This window comes from Ahaetulla prasina, chromosome 12, assembly GCF_028640845.1.
Source record: "Ahaetulla prasina isolate Xishuangbanna chromosome 12, ASM2864084v1, whole genome shotgun sequence".
NCBI lineage: Eukaryota > Metazoa > Chordata > Lepidosauria > Squamata > Colubridae > Ahaetulla > Ahaetulla prasina.
Window position 1 is genome coordinate 21,944,779 of NC_080550.1, and position 21,731 is coordinate 21,966,509.

Below are 21,731 nucleotides of genomic sequence, written 5' to 3' on the forward strand. Positions count from 1 at the left end.
GAAAGAAAAGGAAGAACAGAATGAACTCAGAGCACTGGGTGGGTTGTTGAAAGAACCAGACTGGCAATAGCAACGGCACCTTTACAGCCCTCTCTAAGCAGTTTACAGAGTTGGCATATTGCCCCCAATAATCTGGGTCCTCATTTTACCCACCTCGGAAGGATGGAAGGCTGAGTCAACCTTGAGCCGGTCAGGATCGAACTCCTGGCAGTAGGCAGAGTTAGCCTGCAATACTGCATTCTAGCCACTGGAAACCATGAATGGATGGATGGATGGATGAATGGATGGATGGAAGGCAGGAAGGAAGGGCAATAGTAATAGCACTTAGATTTATATATTGCTTCACAGTGCTTTGCAGCCCTCTCTAAGTGGTTTACAGAGTCAGCCTATGGCCCCCACCAATCTGGGTCCTCATTTTACCCACCTCAGAAGGACGGAAGGCTGAGTCAACCTTGTGAGATTCGAAATGCCAAATTGCAGGCAGCCAGCAGGCAGCAGAAGTAGCTGCAGTATTGTACTCTAACCATTGCGCCACCGTGGCTCCTAAGGTGGGAGTTCTAGTCCCACCTTAGGCATGAAAGCCGGTTGGGTGACTTTGGGCCAATCACCAGGAGATGGGGAATTCTAGTCCCATTTTAGGCATGAAAGCCGATTGGGTGACTTTGGGTCAATCACTGTCTCTCAGCCCAACCCACTTCACAGGATTGTTGTTGTGGGAAAAACAGGAGGAGGAAAGTGTATTGGGTAAGTTTGCCACCTTGAATTATTTGTAAAAATAATGAGGGGAAGATAGAAATACGTATTTTAAAAAAATAAATAAATAAAAGGATTTTCACAGCTAAGAGAAGCAGATTTTTTTCTGGAAAACTAAATGTCAGAATGCTTACAAGCTACTACAACAGACTGTCTCTGAAAGCCTGCTTCCTATAATGCTGGGAAAAGTGGACAGAAAGTGGACAGAAAGGAAAGAAAAGGAAGAACAGAATGAACTCAGAGCACTGGGTGGGTTGTTGAAAGGACCAGACTGGCAATAGCAACGGCACCTTTACAGCCCTCTCTAAGCAGTTTACAGAGTTGGCATATTGCCCCCAATAATCTGGGTCCTCATTTTACCCACCTCGGAAGGATGGAAGGCTGAGTCAACCTTGAGCCGGTCAGGATCGAACTCCTGGCAGTAGGCAGAGTTAGCCTGCAATACTGCATTCTAGCCACTGCAAACCATCAATGGATGGATGGATGGATGAATGGATGGATGGAAGGCAGGAAGGCAGGCAAGCAAGCAGGAAGGAAGGCAGGGCAATAGTAATAGCACTTAGATTTATATATTGCTTCACAGTGCTTTACAGCCCTCTCTAAGTGGTTTACAGAGCCAACCTATTGCACCCAACAATCTGGGTCCTCATTTTACCCACCTCGGAAGGATGGAAGGCTGAGTCAACCTTGAGCCAATCAGGATCGAACTCCTGGCAGTGGGCAGAGTTAGCCTGCAATGCTGCCTTCAAACCACTGCGTCACCACAGCTCTGTTCTGGGGAAAATCTGTCTAGGTTGTTGAGATCAACTTAATAACAAGACATTCATTCGTTCATTCATTCATTCATTCACGTATCTTTTTCCCAATCGGACTCAAGAGCTCCAAAATTACAGTCATGACGAATCAATCACAGTGTACCTGGAACTACACCATTGGTTGCAATTGCGCTCATCGATATGGCTGTCAGCATGGTCTGTGAATGACAATAACAGAGTTTAAACACAAGAATCATCAAATTTAAAAACACCACATGTTTGCAAAGGGATGTAACCAAATCTTTTAGTTGTTTGTCTTTCCAACCCAAAAGAATGTTGTTACATAAGGGGTTTGGGATTCTGTACTGTCCACCCAACAGAAAGATAAATCTCTGAAAATTGAACAGAACAAGACCGAATTCGGTACAGATGAAAACACCTGAAAACATGTTTTTTGAAGTTTGAAGTTTTTGAAGTTTTGAAGTTTTTGAAGTTTTGAAAACATGGCATAGGACCGGGATATCTTCGGGACCGCCTTCTGCTACCACATGCCTCCCACCGATCGGTACGCTCCCATAGAGAGGGTCTCCTCAGGGTGCTGTCAGCCAAACAGTGTCGGCTGGCAACCCCCAGGGGGAGAGCCTTCTCAGTGGGGGCACCTACCCTCTGGAACGAGCTTCCCCCAGGACTTCAACAACTTCCTGACCTCCGGACTTTTCGCCGCGAGCTGAAGACGTACCTATTCTTCCGAGCAGGACTGGCTTGATAGGGGTTTTTAATTCGTTTTTAAATGGGGTTATTTTATATCATGTATTTTATATCTAAATTTAGGCCACATTGAATAAGTTTTTTAAATAGTTTTTACTGTAATATATTGTATTGTTTTTACTTGGCTGTTCACTGCCCTGAGTCCTTCGGGAGAAGGGCGGTATAAAAATTAAAATATTATTATTATTATTATTTTTTTTTCAGCATTACAAAGAATTCTAGCAATTTTAGGAGTCAATAGATGTTTCCTCCATTGATGATGTTACATCTCCAACAAAACAACCAAGCTCAGAGACCACCAAAGACCCCATAGTTTAAACCTGAGCTACAAATATTATCCTTTAATGTTTCCTTCACTTGCATCAAATGGGCCAATTTTAATGGTATGGAAAAAGCAGAGAACTAGAAGAGCGTGCCAATGGAACATCAAATTCAGTCTTGGATGTAAAATTCCTTGATTCTAAGTTTATCCAAACAATTTTTTGAGTCGTCCATGTCACAAGCCTTGAGGTTTCTAGTTTAAAAAAAGGAAAATATAGGGAAGAAACCCACCCAGCTGGAATCTGTCCAATCATAAATTTGGAGATTGAGATAATGTCAATCGGGAAGATTCTGGATAAAAAGCCATGGCAAGGTTCTCAGGGTGCCGTTGACCAAATAATGTCGGTTGGCGGCCCCCAGGGGGAGAGCCTTCTCTGTGGCAACATCGGCCCTTTGGAATGAGTTGCCTCCGGGGTTACGCCAACTCCCCGACCTCCGGACCTTCAAACGGGAACTGAAGACTTTATTATTTCATCGAGCGGGACTAGCCTAAGTGTATTTTAACTGTAAATTTTAAGGGGTTTTATGTCGGTCTATGACCGTTTTAGTCGATTGGCCTATTAAATATTTGTTTTTAAATTCTTTTTAAATTTGCTATTTATTCTTTGTATTTTAATATGGCTGTAAACCGCCCTGAGTCCTTCGGGAGAAGGGCGGTATAGAAATTAAATTATAAATAAATAAATAAGAAAGTAGGTGGCATGTAAAGGATGTTTGTATTCTGAACTAGGCTTCCTGAGAAAGCATAAATCACAATCTTAGTCCCAAAAAAACCCCTCTTTTATTGAGACGGCTGTGAATTATGGTCATTCAGAGCCCGTAATAATTCACAGTCTGTGAAGATTCCAACCGATGTCTGCTCCAGCTGACACAGTCTTTCAGGGTAATGTTGATAAGCACCCATCTTTATCTCCCTTGAAATGCTGCCAGAGCCTTAACTGTTTTGCAAGGTCAAATGGAGCACAGAGTCAAATGGACTTCTCAGAGCTTGAATTGACTATATGAACTAATTGCTTCTGCAAAGGCTCACATCCATTTGCTCCTCTTTTATGTCTTATGGGAGGGGCCAATCAACTTCAAGCCTTACTCCCAAGTTGCCCTTTTTTCCCTTAATTGTTCTTGCATTCTGGCAGCTCTGCACATGCACACACTGGGAACAGGCTCACACTGTTCTTCTGTCTCGCTGATGTCAGATTCTGGAAGCTCCGAAGGCAGCACATAACTACCAGATGACCCTGGCCCCCTCTCTGCCTCTGACGCAGAGCCGAAGCCTTCCCCAGAATCCAGGACTGGCCCATGTGACTGACTCTCCCCAAACTCCTCACTGTCGGACTCTGCTGCCAGCTCCATGGGCCACCAGCAGACCACAACAGTTTGTCCCTAGACCATATACTCACACAACAGCAGCAGATTAAGACAATAAGGAAGGCCTGGAAGACCCCTGCTGTTCCCACTATCCATGTCAGCCGAAGGAAAAGGATGACCCCAAAGATATTTTGCATGCATGGCAGGTAAACGCCCATCAGGGTCCCCATACTGGGAGACTGAAAAAGAGAAGAAATCATCTCAACAGAGTGTACTCATGATGTACCCTGTGGTCCAAGCACCATTACCTTCTCTTCAAGGATGCCTTTTGCCCAGGCTGTCATCTCCTGTGACAAAAATTAATCATCTAAATCCAAAGCTTCTCCTTTTCTTCTCAAGGTCAAGGTCAAATCTTTATTGTCAGTGCACAACATATGTACAATGAGATTGGTGGAGCTCCCTCAGTGTACCTCCCTCCCCCAATACAATACAACTCACAGTGAAGACAGAAAATCCCTAACCCAATAAATCATATTAACAAAACACCCAGTCCTATTGCACCAGTGTGAACATGTTACACGTTGTGCCGGCCCTGCAAGCCCATCATACTATGTAGTTACGATGTTATTTCAGGAGTCTGACAGCCCACGGATAAAAACTGTTCTTCAGCCTGTTTGTGCGGCTGGCTATGCTTCTATATCTCCTTCCTGATGGTAGGAGGGTAAAGAAGTGGGGACCAGGGTGTGTGAATCATCCCTGAGGATTTTCCTCAATCTTCAAAGGCAGCGAGCCGTAGCGGTCTCATCTAGTGGTATCAGGGGACAGCCCATGATGTCTGTGCTATGCTCACCAGCCTCTGTAATGTTTTTCTATCCGCGGCTGTCAAACCGGCATGCCGTACCATGATGCAATAAGTGAGGACGCTTTCTATTGTGGACTGGTAAAAGGAGGTCACCAGTTGTTGTTCTACCCTGTTTTTACGCAAGACCCTAAGGAAATGGCATCTCTGCTGGTCTTCCTGGCCACCTGGACTGTGTTGTTTTTCCAGGTAAAGTCTTCGCTGAGATGGACTCCCAGGAATTTAAAGGAGGAAACTCTGTCTACACAGCCCACCTCGATGTAAAGTGGGGCAGGTTCCTCTCTCTAAAAGTCACTTGTAAGCACTTGGAGATTTAGCCAAGGGATTGGTTTCAATTCATGGGCTTCATGTCTTTTTGGCCATCTCAATAAGAGGTCCCCAACCTTTTGGGCACCAGGGAATGGTTCCATGGGGGGGAGAGGATTTTCCATGGACCAGAGGGGGCGTGGTTTTGCGTTCTGCCTGCATCCCGCAGATGGGATTCACTTGTTTGCACAGCCCAGTTTCTGGCATGCCCGTGGCCCAGTGTCGGTCCACAGACTGGGTTGTTGGAGACCCCTGATTGGCTGGGCCTCGCGAAGTTGAATCGCAAAGAAAAACTGAACCCCAAAACTGCAGAAGGCTACATACTTTTGAAACTTTACTTCTCGAGCCTTCGGCATTTTCTGCTTCTTCGTGTTCCTTGGCTCCCTGAGTAAGATTTGTGTAGCTGACCAATTTGCCCAATAAAGAAGACACCTTTGGACGAATATCCAGTTCTTCCTACAAAGGGAAACATGCAAGAATACATTGGTCAACAGGTGCAGTAAAGGTCCTGGAAAGCTTCAGCTGTATGCTTCAACTTTTGCATGGTGCTCTCTTCAAGGGAGGCGGAAAAGCAACCTACCACCATTGCACAAGTTCAGCATTCTTTCTTGGCAATTTCCGGCAATATGGGCAAAACCAAAAACAAAATATGAGGGCACTGGACCTCTCAGAGGAAGAGGGGCATTCCTGGTAGCCACCAAGCCAACTTCTGGAAAGGCTAACTAAGCAAGCAGATCTGGTTGGCCAATGGCAATATGTCTTGGTAACCATCTCTATGGAAACGAGTTCACAATATGGACCATCTCGTTGCAACCCACAAAATAGCCAGGCTGCCTAGCATCTTGGTTTGCTGTTGTTGTTTTTTAAAAAGGCCATGAGACAGGATGGAGATACAATTTGAAAGAGGGAATTATGCTGAATTGCGGAAGTTTTCTAGCATCCTAGCTGGTCAGGCAGAAAAGCAACTGAAAACATTTATGTTTTTTTATTTCTATAAATCCCTTCATTATCAACTAATAGTTTCCTTAATTTTTATTCCTTGTCTGTGCAGTACTCAGCATGGGAGTCAAAGTTTAAATGTGATCCGTTACCCAGCCAAATGGTTGCACTTCTGTACATTGCAATCTCTAAAATAAAGCAGGACCTATGGGAAAAAATTGATAACATATTGCTGAAAACATCCTTAGGATGATTTGATTATTTTTAAAAGCAGCACTCCACATCAAAGGAAAAGGGCTTCCAACATGTCATCGCATAAATTAGATCAAGTCTGCTGTCTTATCACAAAAGTAATAAATAAAGACATTAGTTTGTCTTTTAAAATAACTGACAACAATAATAGCAATAGCACTTAGACTTTAAAGCCCCCTCTAAGCGGTTTACAGAGTCAGCCTCTTGCCCCCAACAATCTGGGTCCTCATTTTACCAACCTCGGAAGGACGGAAGTCTGAGTCAACCTTGAGCTTGGTGAGATTTGAACTGCCAAATTGCAGGCAGCCGGCCATCAGCAGAAGTAGCTTGCAGTACTGCATTCTAACCACTGCGCCACCATGGCTCATTACATCTTTATTAAGGTCATTTTTTCCCCCTTTTGTGCACTTGTGTCCAATGCTCAGAGATGCCTGGACGAGTTCCCGCAGTTTTCTTGGCAAGATTTTTTTAGAAGTGGTTGGCCATTACCTCCTTCCTAGGGCTGAGAGAAAGTGACTGGCCCAAGGTACCCGGCTGACTAGGTGTCTAAGGCTTGACTAGAACTCATGGTCTCCTGGTTTCTAGTCCAATGCTTTAACCACTACAGGAAACTGGCTCTCACTTCAGTCACAGACCAAAAATACAAACAAGGAGAATTACATCCATTTCAGTAACTCCACTGAAATATATAAGGCCTTGTATGATTTGCTGTGCCATTGTCTTCTTAACTGCAATGATACTCTTTAGGGTCACAGAGTTTAATCTTTCCATCCATCTGCAAGACAATCCCATCCATCTCTATCCAGTGGTAAGTTATGTTGCTTGAGTAAGATTTCCTCCTAGGAGATGGAAAATGACATTGTATACTTTGAAAATGTTCTAGCCTGTGATGGCGAACCTATGGCAGGTGTGCCATAGATGGCACACAGCGCCCTCTCTGTGGGCATGCAAGCCCTTGCCCTAGTTCAGTTCCACCACGCATGCGGGCGCGCCTCCTGCCAGCCAGCTTGTCATTGGGTCTCTGGTGCATATGTGCAGGGGCAGGGGGTGAGCGGGGCAGGTGGGGGCATGTGGGGGGCAGGGTGCATGTGCAGGGCCCACGCGCATTATATTTTGGGGGTTTGGACAAACGCTTCGGAAAAGGTTAATCATCACTGTTCTAGCCTGTCTCGGAGGGATAACAATCAAATTGGTATATCTATGATTGCCGAGGTAAACTAGTTCCTTGGGTCGAGTCAATTTTTTTAGGAAATTAAAAAAAAAATCAATCATGGATCTCTAATTCATTCTACTGTAGATTTATTGCCAACATTCCTTGTGATTTAGATCTTTAGTTCATTGAAGTGAATAGACCAGTGTTTCTCGACCTTGACAACTTTAAGATATGTGGACTTCAACTCCCAGAATTCTGCCCTAGAGTCATGGATCCTGTCTAATAGGGTAGCTTCCATACACTAGGAACTTCCTGTCTGTCCATATTATGCTATCTCCCCATCCTTCTCTCTCAGCCAGCTAGAACTGCAGTGCCAAGATAACATCAAGAGTCAAATCCCAAACCTGTGAGTAGCCATCTTCCCAGGAGTTATTGTAAGACATGCTCATCTCATCCCATGGATAACCCAATTCTCTTTTCTGAGCTCGTATCCAGGCATTGATTCTCTACTATGATGCGAACCAAAGTTCCATAACAAACACTGGAGCAGTTTTTCTCAACCTTGGCAACTTGAAGATGGGTTGTAAGTCAACTCCCAGAATCCCTCAGCCAGCTGGGAGATGAAGTTCATTTATCTTCAAGTTGCCAAGCTAGAGAAATACTATTCTAGAGTCAAAAACAAGACAAAGGAAGTACAGCGCCGAGATACAGTCTACTTTCTTCTACAAATTACCTACAGATACAACCTTAAAGCTGATTGATTCATAGATAACACCACCACATCCCTTTAAAATGACATTGTATACTTTGAAAATTTTCTAGCCTGTTTCGAAGGGATTACAAAAAAGTCGGTTCATTTAGGACTGCCATGGTAAATTAATTCCTTCCGTTGAGTCAAATTTTTTTTTTTAGGAAATAAAAAAAAATCAATCACGGACCGTTGGTCATTCATTCTACTGCAGATTTATTGCCAACATCCCTCATGATTAAATTTTGCCATATAAAATATTAATTTTTCATATGTAGCTGCCAGAAGACCATGCGTTCTGGTCTCGCCTTTTGTACAAAAGCAGCTGGGTGACCTTGAGCCAATCACTTTGTCTCAGCCATAGGAAGTAAGCAATGACAAACAATTCTGAAAAACCTTGGCAAATCCTGAGCTTGTCTAAGCTCAGAGAATTGGACATGATTGATTAGAAGAAGAAAAAACAACTATTAGAGGTATCAACTGTACATCTTTCCACATAGCCTTTAAAGGTAGTCATGTACAGAGCACATTATAGTAATGATTACTACCAAGTAATAATAAGAATGTGAGTTACAAAGTACTTCCTAATTTATGTACACATGCAATGCACATAAAAGAGCAGGATCAACCACAAAGTTGTGACCATCACCTACCTTGATTTTTTTTAAATTTAGATCAATATTTTTTGTTTTAGATCAAAACTTTTTCTGAACAAAAACATTTATTATGGATGCTGAGAGTCTTTGCACATCTTTGTATGATTAGGTAAAAAACTGAAGTCATGAGGGGAAAAATGCTCTATGGTTTGAAATGAACTAGACCCTCCTTGATGTCCTTCAAAGCTCCACCTGTTGGACAAGCGCCAAAATGAGCATTCTGGAAAGCTGAAAAATGGACCAAAAATGAAATTTCAAGCATCGTTACCTCAAATAAGGCCAAGTTACGGTCGTAGTAATCTGCTTTGCCTTGATCTGAGCTGTTGAGGAAGGGGCAACTCTCTTTATGATTGCCATGTCCTGTAGAAAGAAAAATAAGGGTGGACGTTATTTCAGGAATGGAAGTTCAGGAGAATTCTTGAGAAACGGAAGGGAGGGAACTATCCCTCCACTGCATTTTACAGTGCTGTAAATTGGATGATCACTGATCATTTTGGGATTATTGGTGGCTTCTTCGCTTTTGTTTATAAGACATGGCTTGTCAGCCAACTTATAACTAGACCCAAGGAGGGTCTAGTTCAATTTGCCCTTACCCAAATCATTTCTGGTTTTCTATTTGATGGCTATTAGAAAATGTCTTTATTACAAATGCTTCTAGGTATCTTCAAACATAAAACTGTAAGCAGCTCACTAGCGACATATTCAATACATATCGTACCTTTGCAATAAATCAAACTTTATCCAATGAAACATATCAATAAAAATCAATATTGGTGACTCAAATAATTAACAATACCGTTATAAAGTTATGGCATTATCAAGCAGATGAACTTCAACTATAAAATGTTTATTTTCAGGAATTGTGGCATTCTTGGTGCTCTCTGAGCTTGGTTGTTTGCTTACAAACATTTCTTTATTTCACTTTATCTATCTTTATCTTTATCTTTATCCTTATCCTTATCTTTATCTTTATCCTTAACTTTAACTTTTCCTCCTCCTCCTCCTCCTTTTCTTTTGGATTTTCAAAAAATCTTGATCTATTTTCTGAAAAGTTCTTCATGCCACCCTCCACTCCCACCAATTCTGGAGATGCTCTCCACAATTTCAATTTCTGCAGAAGACCAGCCTTCCCTGAGGAACCATCCAGTTGATCCAGTTTTACAGAGGAATGATTGAGTTCTGTCACCTGCACCTCTATAACTGTCTGGTTTGGTTCTGCAACCCAACAAGACAGACACAGACTTCAGAGGAGAATTAGAACTGCAGAAGAAACAATGGCTACCAACTTGCCTTCCATTGAGGACCTGTATACTGCATGAGTCAAAAAGAGGACTATAAAATATTTACAGACCCCTCACTTCCTGGACATAAACTGTTTCAACTCCTACCCTCAAAACGATGCCACAGAGCACTGCACACCAAAACAACTAGACACAAGGACAGTTTTTTCCCAAACGCCATCACTCTGCTAAACAAATAATTCCCTCAACACTGTCAAACTATTTACTAAATCTGCACTACTATTAATCTTCTCATCGTTCCTATCACCTTCCACTTAGGACTGTAACTTTGTTGCTTGTATCCTTATCATTCATATTGATATTGATTGTTTCCTGATTGCTTATTTGTAGCCTATGACTATCATTAAGTGTTGTATCATTAAGTGTTAAATTTGTACCCTATGACTATCATTAAGTGTTGTAAGTATTGCACCCTGATGAAGGTATCTTTTCTTTTATGTACACTGAGAGCATATGCACCAAGACAAATTCCTTGTGTGTCCAATCACACTTGGCCAATAAAAAAATCTATTCTATTCTATCTATTCTATTCTAATGGATTGTGAAGGTAGCAGGAGGTAGCCACTGCAACATTAGAAGAATTGTTATTGTTTCTGTGAAAATGGAGCATCAAAGCAGTGGTATTTCTTTCCTAAGATCACTTTCATTTAAAGTTCTGAGAAAGCTGGGCTCTTCATATTGTTCCAGCTCATAAACCTTATATTAGCCTGATCCAATCTTCTACTGTCAAGGTGGCTGCCTTTGCTCCTTCCGAAACTCAAACTTCATGGTCAATAGCTGGCCAGGTTGTAGCCTCTTCATACCTTGAGAATGCTGAGTAGGGAAAATGTGGTACCCAGCTTTTCATTTCATTCCAAACGCATTGTCTTCTTTTTTTTTGCTCTACAATTCATTTGCTCACAGTGCTATATGGACAATTGCAACTCCGGGTGAAAAAAAGAGAGGAGGGTTTACAGCCATTAGATTATCAGATGTATTTAACTGCCAACTGGAAGGCATTTGACTAATGAAATAGAAACTCGGCCTGACTGTTTGTATGTTTTAGAATTCTAACGTATACCTGAGAGTTTGAAAGGAGGAGGAAAATTTTTTGAATAGAATAACAGAGTTGGAAGGGACCTTGGAGATCTTCTAATCCAGCCCCCTGCTTAGGCAGGAAACCCTACACCACTTCAGACAAAAGATTTTATCAAATCTTTTCTTAAAAACCTCAGGTGTTTGGAGCATTCACAACTTCTGGAGGCAAGTTGTTCCACTGTTTAATTGTTCTGTCAGGAAATTTCTCCTTAGTTTTAAGTTGACCTCACCCCATTCCTAAGAGGTCTATAAGGGGCGTGCATAAGAGCACCAGCGTGCCTACCGTTCCTGTCCTAATGTTCCCTTTGATTGTATCCAATTTGTATGGTTATTTCATGCTTATACTTCTATATACTGTTGTGTTTGACAAAATAAATAAATAAATAAATAAAAATAAAAACTTCCTTTTCTTCTTGATTACTTTCCACCTATTGCTTCTTGCCTGCCCTCAGGTGCTTTGGAGAATAGATTGACTCCCTCTTCTTTATGGCAGCCCCTGAGATATTGGAATGCTGTTATCATGTCACCTCTAGTCCTTCTTTTCATTAAACTTAGACATACCCAATTCCAGCAATCGTTCTTTATATGTTTTAGCCCCCAGTCACCTCATCCTCTTTGTTGCTCTTCTCTGCACTCTTTCTAGAGTCTCAACATCCTTTTTACATCGTGGCGACCAAAACTGGATGCCGTATTCCAAGTGTGGCCTTATAAAGTGGTTTTAACACTTCACGTGATCTTGATTCTATCCCTCTGTTTATGCAGTCTAGAACTGTGTTGGCTTTTTTGGCAGCTGCTGCACACGGCTGGCTCATATTTAAATTAGTCAGGTACACTTTGCAACTCTGTTGGTGGAGGCCAAGAAGCCCACTTGTAGGACACCTCCCAATTCGCAGGAGAATTGGAAAGCTTTGGAAGCAGAGAGGAACCTTAAGCTCAAAGTCTGACAATCTGCACTGAACATCTTTCAGAGATTCAAACTCCTCAGAGGAAGAATCATAGCTGGCAAACTGCCTCATCAACCACCCAGGATCTCTCATTCTCCAAATTTCAAGTCCCAGCCTCTGGAGGATAAAACCATCTCACTCCAGAGCTGGCACTTTGTCCCTTTTTTACATTTCAGGTACAGTAGTTCTTGGTGGAGGGGTGATGGCTAGTGGTTAAAGACACTAAGCTTGTCATCTGGCAGGGTTCGAAACCCGAGCACTGCAAGACAGGGTGAGCCCCTCTTCCTGGTGCAATTCAGGACTCTGGGAATGAAGTCAGACCAATGATCCCAACAGCAAAGTTTGTCTATCTGCCAAGTCAGATGAGGTCAAGAACTTTATCATTAACCATATTGAGTTTTGTTTCCAGAAGAGGCCAATCAATTCCTAACAGCTCCAGGCTTTTGTCCTGAACTACATAATCCTCTGTTCCTTCCAACACTGTTTTTAACAAAACAAAAAAAAAATGGATTATTACAATGGAACATTAATACACTCTTAACTTTTTCATATGAACTAAGAGGTAGCTTACACCAAGGGTCTCCAACCTTGGTCCCTTTAAGACTTGTGGACTTCAACTCCCAGAGTTCCTCAGCCAGCTTTGCTGGCTGAGGAACTCTGGGAGTTGAAGGCCACAAGTCTTAAAGGGACCAAGGTTGGAGACCCCTGGCTTACACATCCCACCAATCATAATGTGTTGCAAGCAACTTTCTAACATCCATCTTCTTTCTTCCCTCAGTCTCTCTTGCCCACATTCAATATCCTGGCTTCCTCGTTTCCTCTCTCTGGCTCCAGAGAAATCACCACACTACTGCAAAGAAACACAAATCGTATGTTGTCCTAGGAAGCTGTTGTCCGAAGAAGCTCTAATTGTTCCCCAAACAAAAGTTGAGGAAGGAATTATTCACTGGATTCACACATCTGTATAACTCGATCCATTCAAAACTATGCTTTGTTTGACCGTGGTTTTATGAAACTGTATCACAGTGAACTACATCAGAGTCATGTTCAAAAAATGTTTTAACTTTATTTTACGTAAGACTCGGGTTTCTTTCACCTGTTATACCAAAGTACTTGTAAATATTCTGATGGTTTAACAGCACATATCTTTTCTATATTTGTGTTTTAAGGGAAAAATACATGCAGCATTTCCAATTTAGCGGCATTTTTTAAAAATTCAGCTGAAAACTTCCATGCTTTCATCTTATTTCTCAAAAATGCTAAAAAGAAATAGTTCTGATTTTAGATCTGACTCACAGCTCAACCGTCAATATCCTTTTTTTTTTTTTTTTGGTTACAAAAAAAAAACTTCATGAAATTAAACATACCTAAAAGATGGAAAGGCAACAAAAGGGATGTCCAAACTATTCACTTTATGGGTTGTCCAGCAAAATACAAAGGGGACCGACAAAATTATGATGGAAGCCAAGGATTAACCTTACCTGTTAATAAGAATTCTTTTCTATCCTCTGACATGTGGCTCATCATTCTGTCTTATTCACCCAGCCCTTGAAATCATGTTGTAAGAAGATTTGGACAATGCCATCACTTTGCCGAGAACAAGGAACATAGACGTAATTGATTACTTCCCCTGGAATATCTACTCTGCTCTCTGGTGCTACAGCTTCACAGTATTGATCAGTAAATGGGAATACAAGCAAGCATGAAACAAGCTAATGGAGCTGGGAAATATTTATTTATTTATTTATTTACATTTATATCCTGCCCTTCTCCGAAGACTCAGGGCGGCTTACACTATGTTAGCAATAGTCTTCATTCTATTTGTATACTTATATACAAAGTCAACTTATTGCCGTCAACAATCTGGATCCTCATTTTACCTACCTTAGAAAGGATGGAAAGCTGAGTCAACCTTGGGCCTGGTGGGACTAGAACCTGCAGTAATTGCAGGCAGCTGCTGTTAATAACAGACTGCATTAGCAGCCTGAGCCACAGAGGCCCCAGAAGGACAAATAGATTGTCCTTCCCCTCCCCCATGTACAATCAGATCTTTGCTAAAATGTTAGGAAGAGATTTTTGAGAAGAGATGTCATAAAAAGCATGGAAAGGCAGAGTCCGTGGACAAACCAGTGAAAATTAGATATTGTTCAATCAATATATTTATGGCGGTTGACTCTCAACAACATTATAAATATATTATCATCGTGGAATGAATCATATAGAATCACAGGGCGGGAGGAGCCTTGGAGATAATTCTAGTCCAGGGGTCACCAACCTTTCGGACCTCAGGGATCACTAAATTCAAAATTTTAAATCCCGTGGACCATTAATAAGATCTGCCTAATGACTGGCTGGCTGGGGGTAGCTAGATGGTCATGTGACTGGGTGGCCATGGCCAACTCAATGTCACTCATGTCGAGGGGCACCTCATCAGCCTCTACTCGCCCCTCCCCTCCCAGCCACTCCTCCCCTCCCCGCCGGGGCTCCTTAGAGCCCCAATAGGAAGCAGCTGTTGGAGCTAAGCAGCCACCACCAGAAAGAGTTGGCAAAACAGCTGGCTCAGTTCAACTTGGATCTGACCAAGAAGAAGGCTCAGCAGAAGCACCTCACTAAGGACTATGAGCATAGGCTTTCCAAGCAGAGGGAAGACCTGTGAGGCCAGGTACAGGCACCTGGAAGCTCAGCGAGCTGAGATGTTCAGCCAGTTCCAGGCCATGATGCAGTCCCACTGGAACAAGGCCCTCCGATTCTTTGCCATCAGCGGTGCTTCCATCCAGCCTCCAGCCTTCACCCAAAGCCCCACACCAGGAGACTGAAGCAGACCCCAAGTCAGAATTTCTGCCCCCCTTCAACCCACACAAAAAGACCCCGAAGGGGGAAACTATCTGCAGCAAAACAAATGCTTGTTGCATGTATCTGTCCCAGGGGCTGTAGTTTGAAGACCCCTGATTTAGTGCAATATAAAAAAATGCAAATAATTTTTCTGCGGACCACCAAAATTTTCTCGCAGACCACCAGTGGTCCACGGACCACCAGCAATCCCCTGCTCAAGGCAGGAGATCTTGCTGCACTCCAGACAAATGGCTGTCCAATTTTTTTTTATTCTAGGACCCACAATTCCAGGAGGCAAGTTATTCCATTAATTATTCACAATGTCAGAAAAATTCTCCTTACTTCTAGCTTGGATCTCTCTCTGTAACAGGTTTCCACTCACTGCTTCTTCTCCTGTCCTCTTGTGCTTTGAATCAGGGGTCTCCAACCTTGGCAACTTTTTAAGACTTGTGGACTTCAACTCCCACAGTTCCTCAGCCAGTTAAAGTTGCCAGCGTTGGAGACCCCTAAGCTATAGGGAAAAAAGTAGATGGTGAAAATAAGATCTCTGGAACTGGGAAAGAAAGACCATCTTAAAACATAATTGCTGTTATTGTTCAGTCACCAGCTCCCCCCAAACCTCCACTATCTCTCTGAGCCTGCCCAAATTCATGCTCATTATGTCAATGACTCTAACCATCTCATCCTCTTCTATCACTTTCTCCTTTTGCTTTCACTCTTTCCCAATACCAGGGTCTTCTCTGATGAGTCTCCTCTTCTTATTAGGTGGCCAAAGTATTTGAGCTTCAGCTTCAGGATCTGCCCTTACAATGAACAGCTAGGATTATTCCTTCTCCTTCTCCTCCTCCTCCTCCTATATCCATCATTGGATGTTGGTGATCATGTTGGTGATTCTATTTTTTATCAACAGCCGCATGGAAAAAGTGCTCCTGAGTTTTGTCCAAACCATGATGTTCTTCTTCTGCCTGGACTTTGTTTGTCTTCAATCTTTCCCTGGAGGATTAAGTGAAAGATGCCGTATTTTTCTGGGCGTCACATCATATGTCCAAAATATTCTAACTTTCGCTTTTTAATGGTTTTGAAGATTTCCCTTGGCTTTCCCAGGCGGTGATCCCCTTTAGGATTGGCTAATTGGATCTCCTTGCAGTCCAAGGGACTCTCAAGAGTCTTCTCCAACACCACAATTCAAAACCAGAACAAAATTAATAATAATTAAAAATAACAATTCACAGGGAATGTTTCTTGTGAGTTGTAGTCTAGTGTGAGTGGCTTGTCAGATGCTACATGTTTGTTCCTGGAAGAAAAGTGGAATAAAGGCTAACAACAACCAAAAAAACCACAAAAAAATTACATAATGTTCAAGCACAGACAAAGAATAAACTCGAAAGTAACATGATACGGTACTTGGAACCAGGCAGTCTAGGACTCTCCAGAGATTTCGAGACAACAATTCTCATTCTCTATCCATTAGCTACGCTGGCAGCGAGTTCTTGTGTCTGTCAATCATTTACAAGGTTCAATTATGTCCCACAGATGACAGAAAAGGAGAAAGGGAAAGCTTCTGGAAGAAGAGCATCTGATGATTAGAAAAACTAATGAAAGGAGGAGATAAAGCAAAAGAATATCTCCAGCTCAGCAAAATAGAAACAGGAAGACATAATGCATCAAAGTATTTTCTTTTAGTTTTTTGTTTGTTTGCGGAATATTTGGTTGTGTTACATTTTTCTCTTGTTGTATTCTTGGATGACAACCTTCATCATCCTTTGCGAACGAAAATCATTTTTTAGGAATGTGGAGTCCTTGATGCTCTCTGAGCTTGGTTGTTTGCTTGCAGATGTTTCTTTACTCAACTGTGTAACATCTTTTGTCTTTAGGAACTCTGTTTGCTTATCTACCTCCCATTGAGCTTCATGCATTCAGAAGACCTGACCATCATTGCTTATTGACACCCCCTACCCCAAGCTCCATGCATTTAGAAGATCTGGCCATCATAATCCCAAACCAGATGGTTGAAACCGGAAGGAGTTTCCTTTCAAAGAGGTAGAAACCATTCTAAAATAAATATGGATCCTACTTGAAAATTTCTGAAGTGCTTGAAGCAAGAGAGTTTTGGGTTGACATCTGGTCCCAAAAAAGATGTGAAGCTCCAGATTAGTCAAACAAAATGGTGGATGTTCAAGAAGGACAAGAGAATGAAGGTGAAGTCACCAGCTCAACTCTTGATAACTTCATGGATGATTGTATGTCTTGGCAACACGGTCCTGTTGTGCCTTGCTCGCCCCCCACCCCACCGCAGCCGGGCCCCTCTTATCTCCTGCCGGACGCTGATAGTACAGAAGAATGTCCTGGCATGCCTCCAGCCCCCAGCCCTGGCACCATGCCTGGACAAACCGAACAAACAAACCTCCCTCCGATAGCATGTGCGCCTGAAGCCAGCCACGAGCTGGGATTACCAACAGCTGGAGACGAAACGATGCAATGGATAGATCCACGCTTCCGGAGAATGGAGAGGCGACGTCAGCAAAAGGAAGGGAGGGACAGGCCTGGATAAGTGCTGGAGCCACACCCCATGGCCTATATAAAAGATCTGCTTTCTGGCATTCTCTGAGTCAGGCAAAGTCTAATCTGGATTGCTGAAGTCACACCTTGGATTCCTGCCTGCCCTGAGGACTCTGATAGGACTTTGGCAGAGCTGCAGAGGCACGCTTGATACGGACTTCCCCGACCCGGCCGTCAGAGGAGGAGTGGGACACGTCAGGTCCAAGTGGTGGACTGATGGGAACAAGAACATCAACACACTGTGTGGTTGTGAAGCCCTAGGATACAGTGCCTCTTAAGTCAGACCACTACTCCATGGGATGGCATTTACCACCAAGTTCCTTTTGTGTTCATTTTCTTTCTATCTGTATGTGAATCCATAAATCAAATATTTTTATAGAGCTCTTGGAGGTCTCTAAACCACACTTGGAATATTGATCCACACTTGGAATATTGTATTGACCACAATACAAAAAAGATGCTGAGACTCTAGGAAAAGTGCAGAGAAGAGCAGCAAAAATGATTAGGGGAATGGAGTCCAAGATATATGAACAGTTGCAGGAATTGGGACTAGCACTGATGTTACTTATAGTAAAGAAACATCTGCAAGAAAACAAGCAAGCTCAGAGAACACCAAGGACCCCTCAGGAATTGGGTATGTCTAGCTTAATGAAAAGAAGGACTAGGGATGACATAATAGCAGTCTTCCAATATCCAAGGGGCTGCCATAAAGAAGGAGTCAAGCTATTCTCCAAATCACCTGAAGGCAGGACAGGAAGCAACGGATGGAAACCCTCTCAAAAAGAAAACCAGCCCAGAACTAGGAAGAAATTTCTTGACAGTGAGAACAATTAATCAGTTGAACGGCTTCCCTCCAGAAGTTGTGGGTGCTCCATCACCGAAGGCTTTTAAGAAGAGATTGGACAATCATCTGTCTGAAATGGTATAGGGTAGGGGTCTCCAACCTTGGCAACTTTAAGACTTGTGGACTTCAACTCCCAGAATTCCTCAGCCATCGAGGACTACCTGTACTGAAAAACTTACAATTTCTCTATTACTTGAGCATCTTCTGTTTATTCACTTCTAGCTCAGACTCTTATTTGTTTTTCTTTCTTCTTTTGATATTCTTTCTTAAAATGTTTAATAATATTTCCCCTGCCCCCCCACTACAGTCTAGTATTTCTCTTGCCTAAAACCTAAAGTAAGCAAACAAAGTTTGAAGTTACTGGAAATTAGGGCTTTTTCCAATCTGGTTATCAGAGGTCTACTTCAAGTTGCTATAGGCCACTGTGCAAATGGAAGTTTGCAGCAGAGGTGGTATTCAGCAGGTTCTGACCAGTTCTGGAAAACCGGTAGCGGAAATTTTGAGTAGTTGGGGGAACCGGTAAATACCACCTCTGACTGGTCCCACCCCCATCTAGTTTCTGCCTCCCGAGTCCCAGCTGATCAGGAGGAAATGGGGATTTTGCAGTAATCTTCCCCTGGAGTGGGGTGGGAATGGAGATTTTACAGTATCGTTCCCCTGGCACATCCACCAAGCCACACCCACCAAGCCACACCCACAGAACTCCAGTTCAGAAACTGGAGCCCAGCTAGGAAGAGGAGGCGTGGTTAAAAAAATTCAACTCAGTCTCTGACCAATAAGACGAGGTTAACGCCCATTGCTTTGGCTCTCTAAGCAGAGCACAGGAGAATAGGCCAGGTGAAGACTGACTGGGAGGGGAGGTGTGGGGCCAGCCAATGGTGGGATCAGCTGACAGAGGGCTGAAAGAGTCACATGCGGCTCCAGAGCCGCAGGTTGCCGACCCCTGGGCCAGCTAGACAAACCAGGCTCCCTGAACTGTTCATCATTTGATGATGGGAAGCAATTCTGTTTTTATAGGGAAGCAGAACATTTTTGACAGTGTTAGAGAGGATAACTGAAGTTAGTTCCAGCACCATTTTGGGTAGATATCCAAACTGGCTTTTTTGGCTGCTGCCGCCCACTTGACTTCACTGATTCACTTAAAAACTGTGGCAAAAGGCAGTAAAATGGGGCAAAAGTCACTTAACAACTTTCTCGCTTAGCAACAGAAATTGTGGTCATAGTTCAAGGACTATCTGTATAGATTCAAGTTGTACCAGCTGGCTAATTTTGCACCCAAAACATTGCTCACACAAAACAGGATGAATGCTTACACTCCCCTCCTGACGTGGCTGAACATGTTCCTTGCACACCATATTTGCATCTTCGTAGGAAACGTGTTCAGCATGATGTATCCCAGGACACCGTGCTCCCCTTCTTGTCTTAGATCCCAACTCTGAAGGATCAAAACTCCACTTCATATTTACATTTCAAAAAGCAGAGAACGGGAGCCAACTGTTTTGGTGTGCCCTGTTAATTCTTTGAGAGGGCTGACCTGTTGAGGCTTGCTGTGGCATATTTCAAATTGCTGCTTTTTTCAAATAGGAGCCGAGACTGGTATCTACTAAATACCAGAGGGATACCATCAAGATCAAGGGAGATACTAATACCATTCTATAAAGCCTTAGAATAGAATAGAATAGAATAGAATAGAATAGAATAGAATAGAATAGAATAGAATAGAATAGAATAGAATAGAATAGAATAGAATAGAATAGAATTTATTGGCCAAGTGTGATTGACCAATAAATTTATTGGCCAAGTGTGATTGGACACACAAGGAATTTGTTTTGGTGCATATAGTATAGTAAGACCACACCTAGAGTACTACATCCAGTTTTAGTCACCACACTATAAAAAAAGATGTTGAGACTCTAGAAAAAGTGCAGAGGAGAGCAGCCAGGATGATTAGGGGACTGGAGGCTAAAACATACAATGAACAGTTGCAAGAACTGGGCAAGTCTAGGGAAGAGAAGGACCAGGGGAGACATGATAGCAGTGTTCCAATATCTGAGGGGCTGCCACAGAGAGGAGGAAGGTGGTCAAGCTATTTTCCAAGGCACCTGAAGGCCAGGCAAGAAATAATGGATGGAAACTGAACAAGGAGAGATTCAACCTGGAAATAAGGAGGAATTTTCTGACAGTGAGAACAATCAACCAATGGAACAGAAGCTGCCTTCAGAAGTTGTGTGAGCTTCGTCCCTGGAAGCTTTCAAGAAGAGACTGGACTGCCATTTATCAGAAATGGTGTAGGGTCTCCGGCTTGGGCATGGGTTGGACTAGATGACCTACAACATCCCTTCCCACTCTGTTGATCTGTAATCTGAATCACTGCACTGAGTCCTAGTGGATAACCATTTAGATATGAGCCAGCAGTGTGCAGCAGCTGCTAAAAAAGCCAACACAGTTCTGGGCTGCATAAACAGAGGGATAGAATCAAGATCACGTGAAGTGTTAGTGCCACTTTATAATGCCTTGGTAAGGCCACACTTGGAATACTGCATTCAGTTTTGGGAGCCGCGATGTAAAAAAGATGTTGAGACTCTAGAAAGAGTGCAGAGAAGAGCAACAAAGATGATTAGGGGACTGGAGGCTAAAACATATGAAGAACGGTTGCAGGAACTCAGTATGTCTAGTTTAATAAAAAGAAGGACTAGGAGAACATGATAGCAGTGTTCCAATATCTCAGGGGCTGCCACAAAGAAGAGGGAGTCGGGCTGTTCTCCAAAGCACCTGAGGGTAGAACAAGAAGCAATGGGTGGAAACTGATCAAGGAAAGAAGCAACTTAGAACTAAGGAGAAATTTCCTGACAATCAGAACAATTAATAAGTGGAGCGACTTGCCTGCAGAAGTTGCTCCAACACTGGAAATTTTTAAGAAAATGTTGGATAACCATCTGACTGAGATGGTGTAGGGTTTCCTGCCTGGGCAGGGGGTTGGACTAGAAGGCCTCCAAGGTCCCTTCCAACTCTGTTGTTATATTATATTATATTATAAACTGCCTTTTAGTGACTGTTGAAAGCTACAGTGGCACTGAAAAAAGTGACGTCTAACCATTTTTCACATGTATCACCATTGCAGCGACCCATGGTCACATGATTAAAATTTGGATGCTTGGTAACCTCAACCATTGTCGTGTCCCACTCCTCCGCTGACGGCCAGGTCAGGGAAATCCGAATCAGGCTTGCCTCTGCAGCTCTGCCCAAAGTCCTAGCAAAGTCCTCAGAGCAGGCAGGAGACCAGTAAGTGACTTCAGCAAGATAAGTTCGATTTTGCCTGACTCAGAGACTGCCAGAAAGCAGATCCTTTATATAGGCCA

General features: G+C 42.9%; 1 protein-coding gene across 2 annotated transcripts in view; it reads right to left on the minus strand.

Moving 5' to 3' along the window:
• Nucleotides 1-21,731, minus strand: part of SLC12A4 (solute carrier family 12 member 4) — an 80,134-nt gene that overhangs the window by 36,800 nt on the left and 21,603 nt on the right. The window contains exons 2-6 of one of the 2 annotated variants that reach the window (XM_058155469.1): nucleotides 13,619-13,724; nucleotides 9,084-9,175; nucleotides 5,392-5,523; nucleotides 3,995-4,141; nucleotides 1,672-1,726 (exon numbers count right to left, since the gene is read on the minus strand). In XM_058155469.1, the coding sequence (XP_058011452.1) occupies nucleotides 1,672-1,726; nucleotides 3,995-4,141; nucleotides 5,392-5,523; nucleotides 9,084-9,175; nucleotides 13,619-13,664 (472 nt within the window). In that variant the 5' untranslated portion in view covers nucleotides 13,665-13,724. The remainder of the gene's footprint in view (nucleotides 1-1,671; nucleotides 1,727-3,994; nucleotides 4,142-5,391; nucleotides 5,524-9,083; nucleotides 9,176-13,618; nucleotides 13,725-21,731) is intronic. The other variant, XM_058155468.1, reaches the window with a different exon arrangement.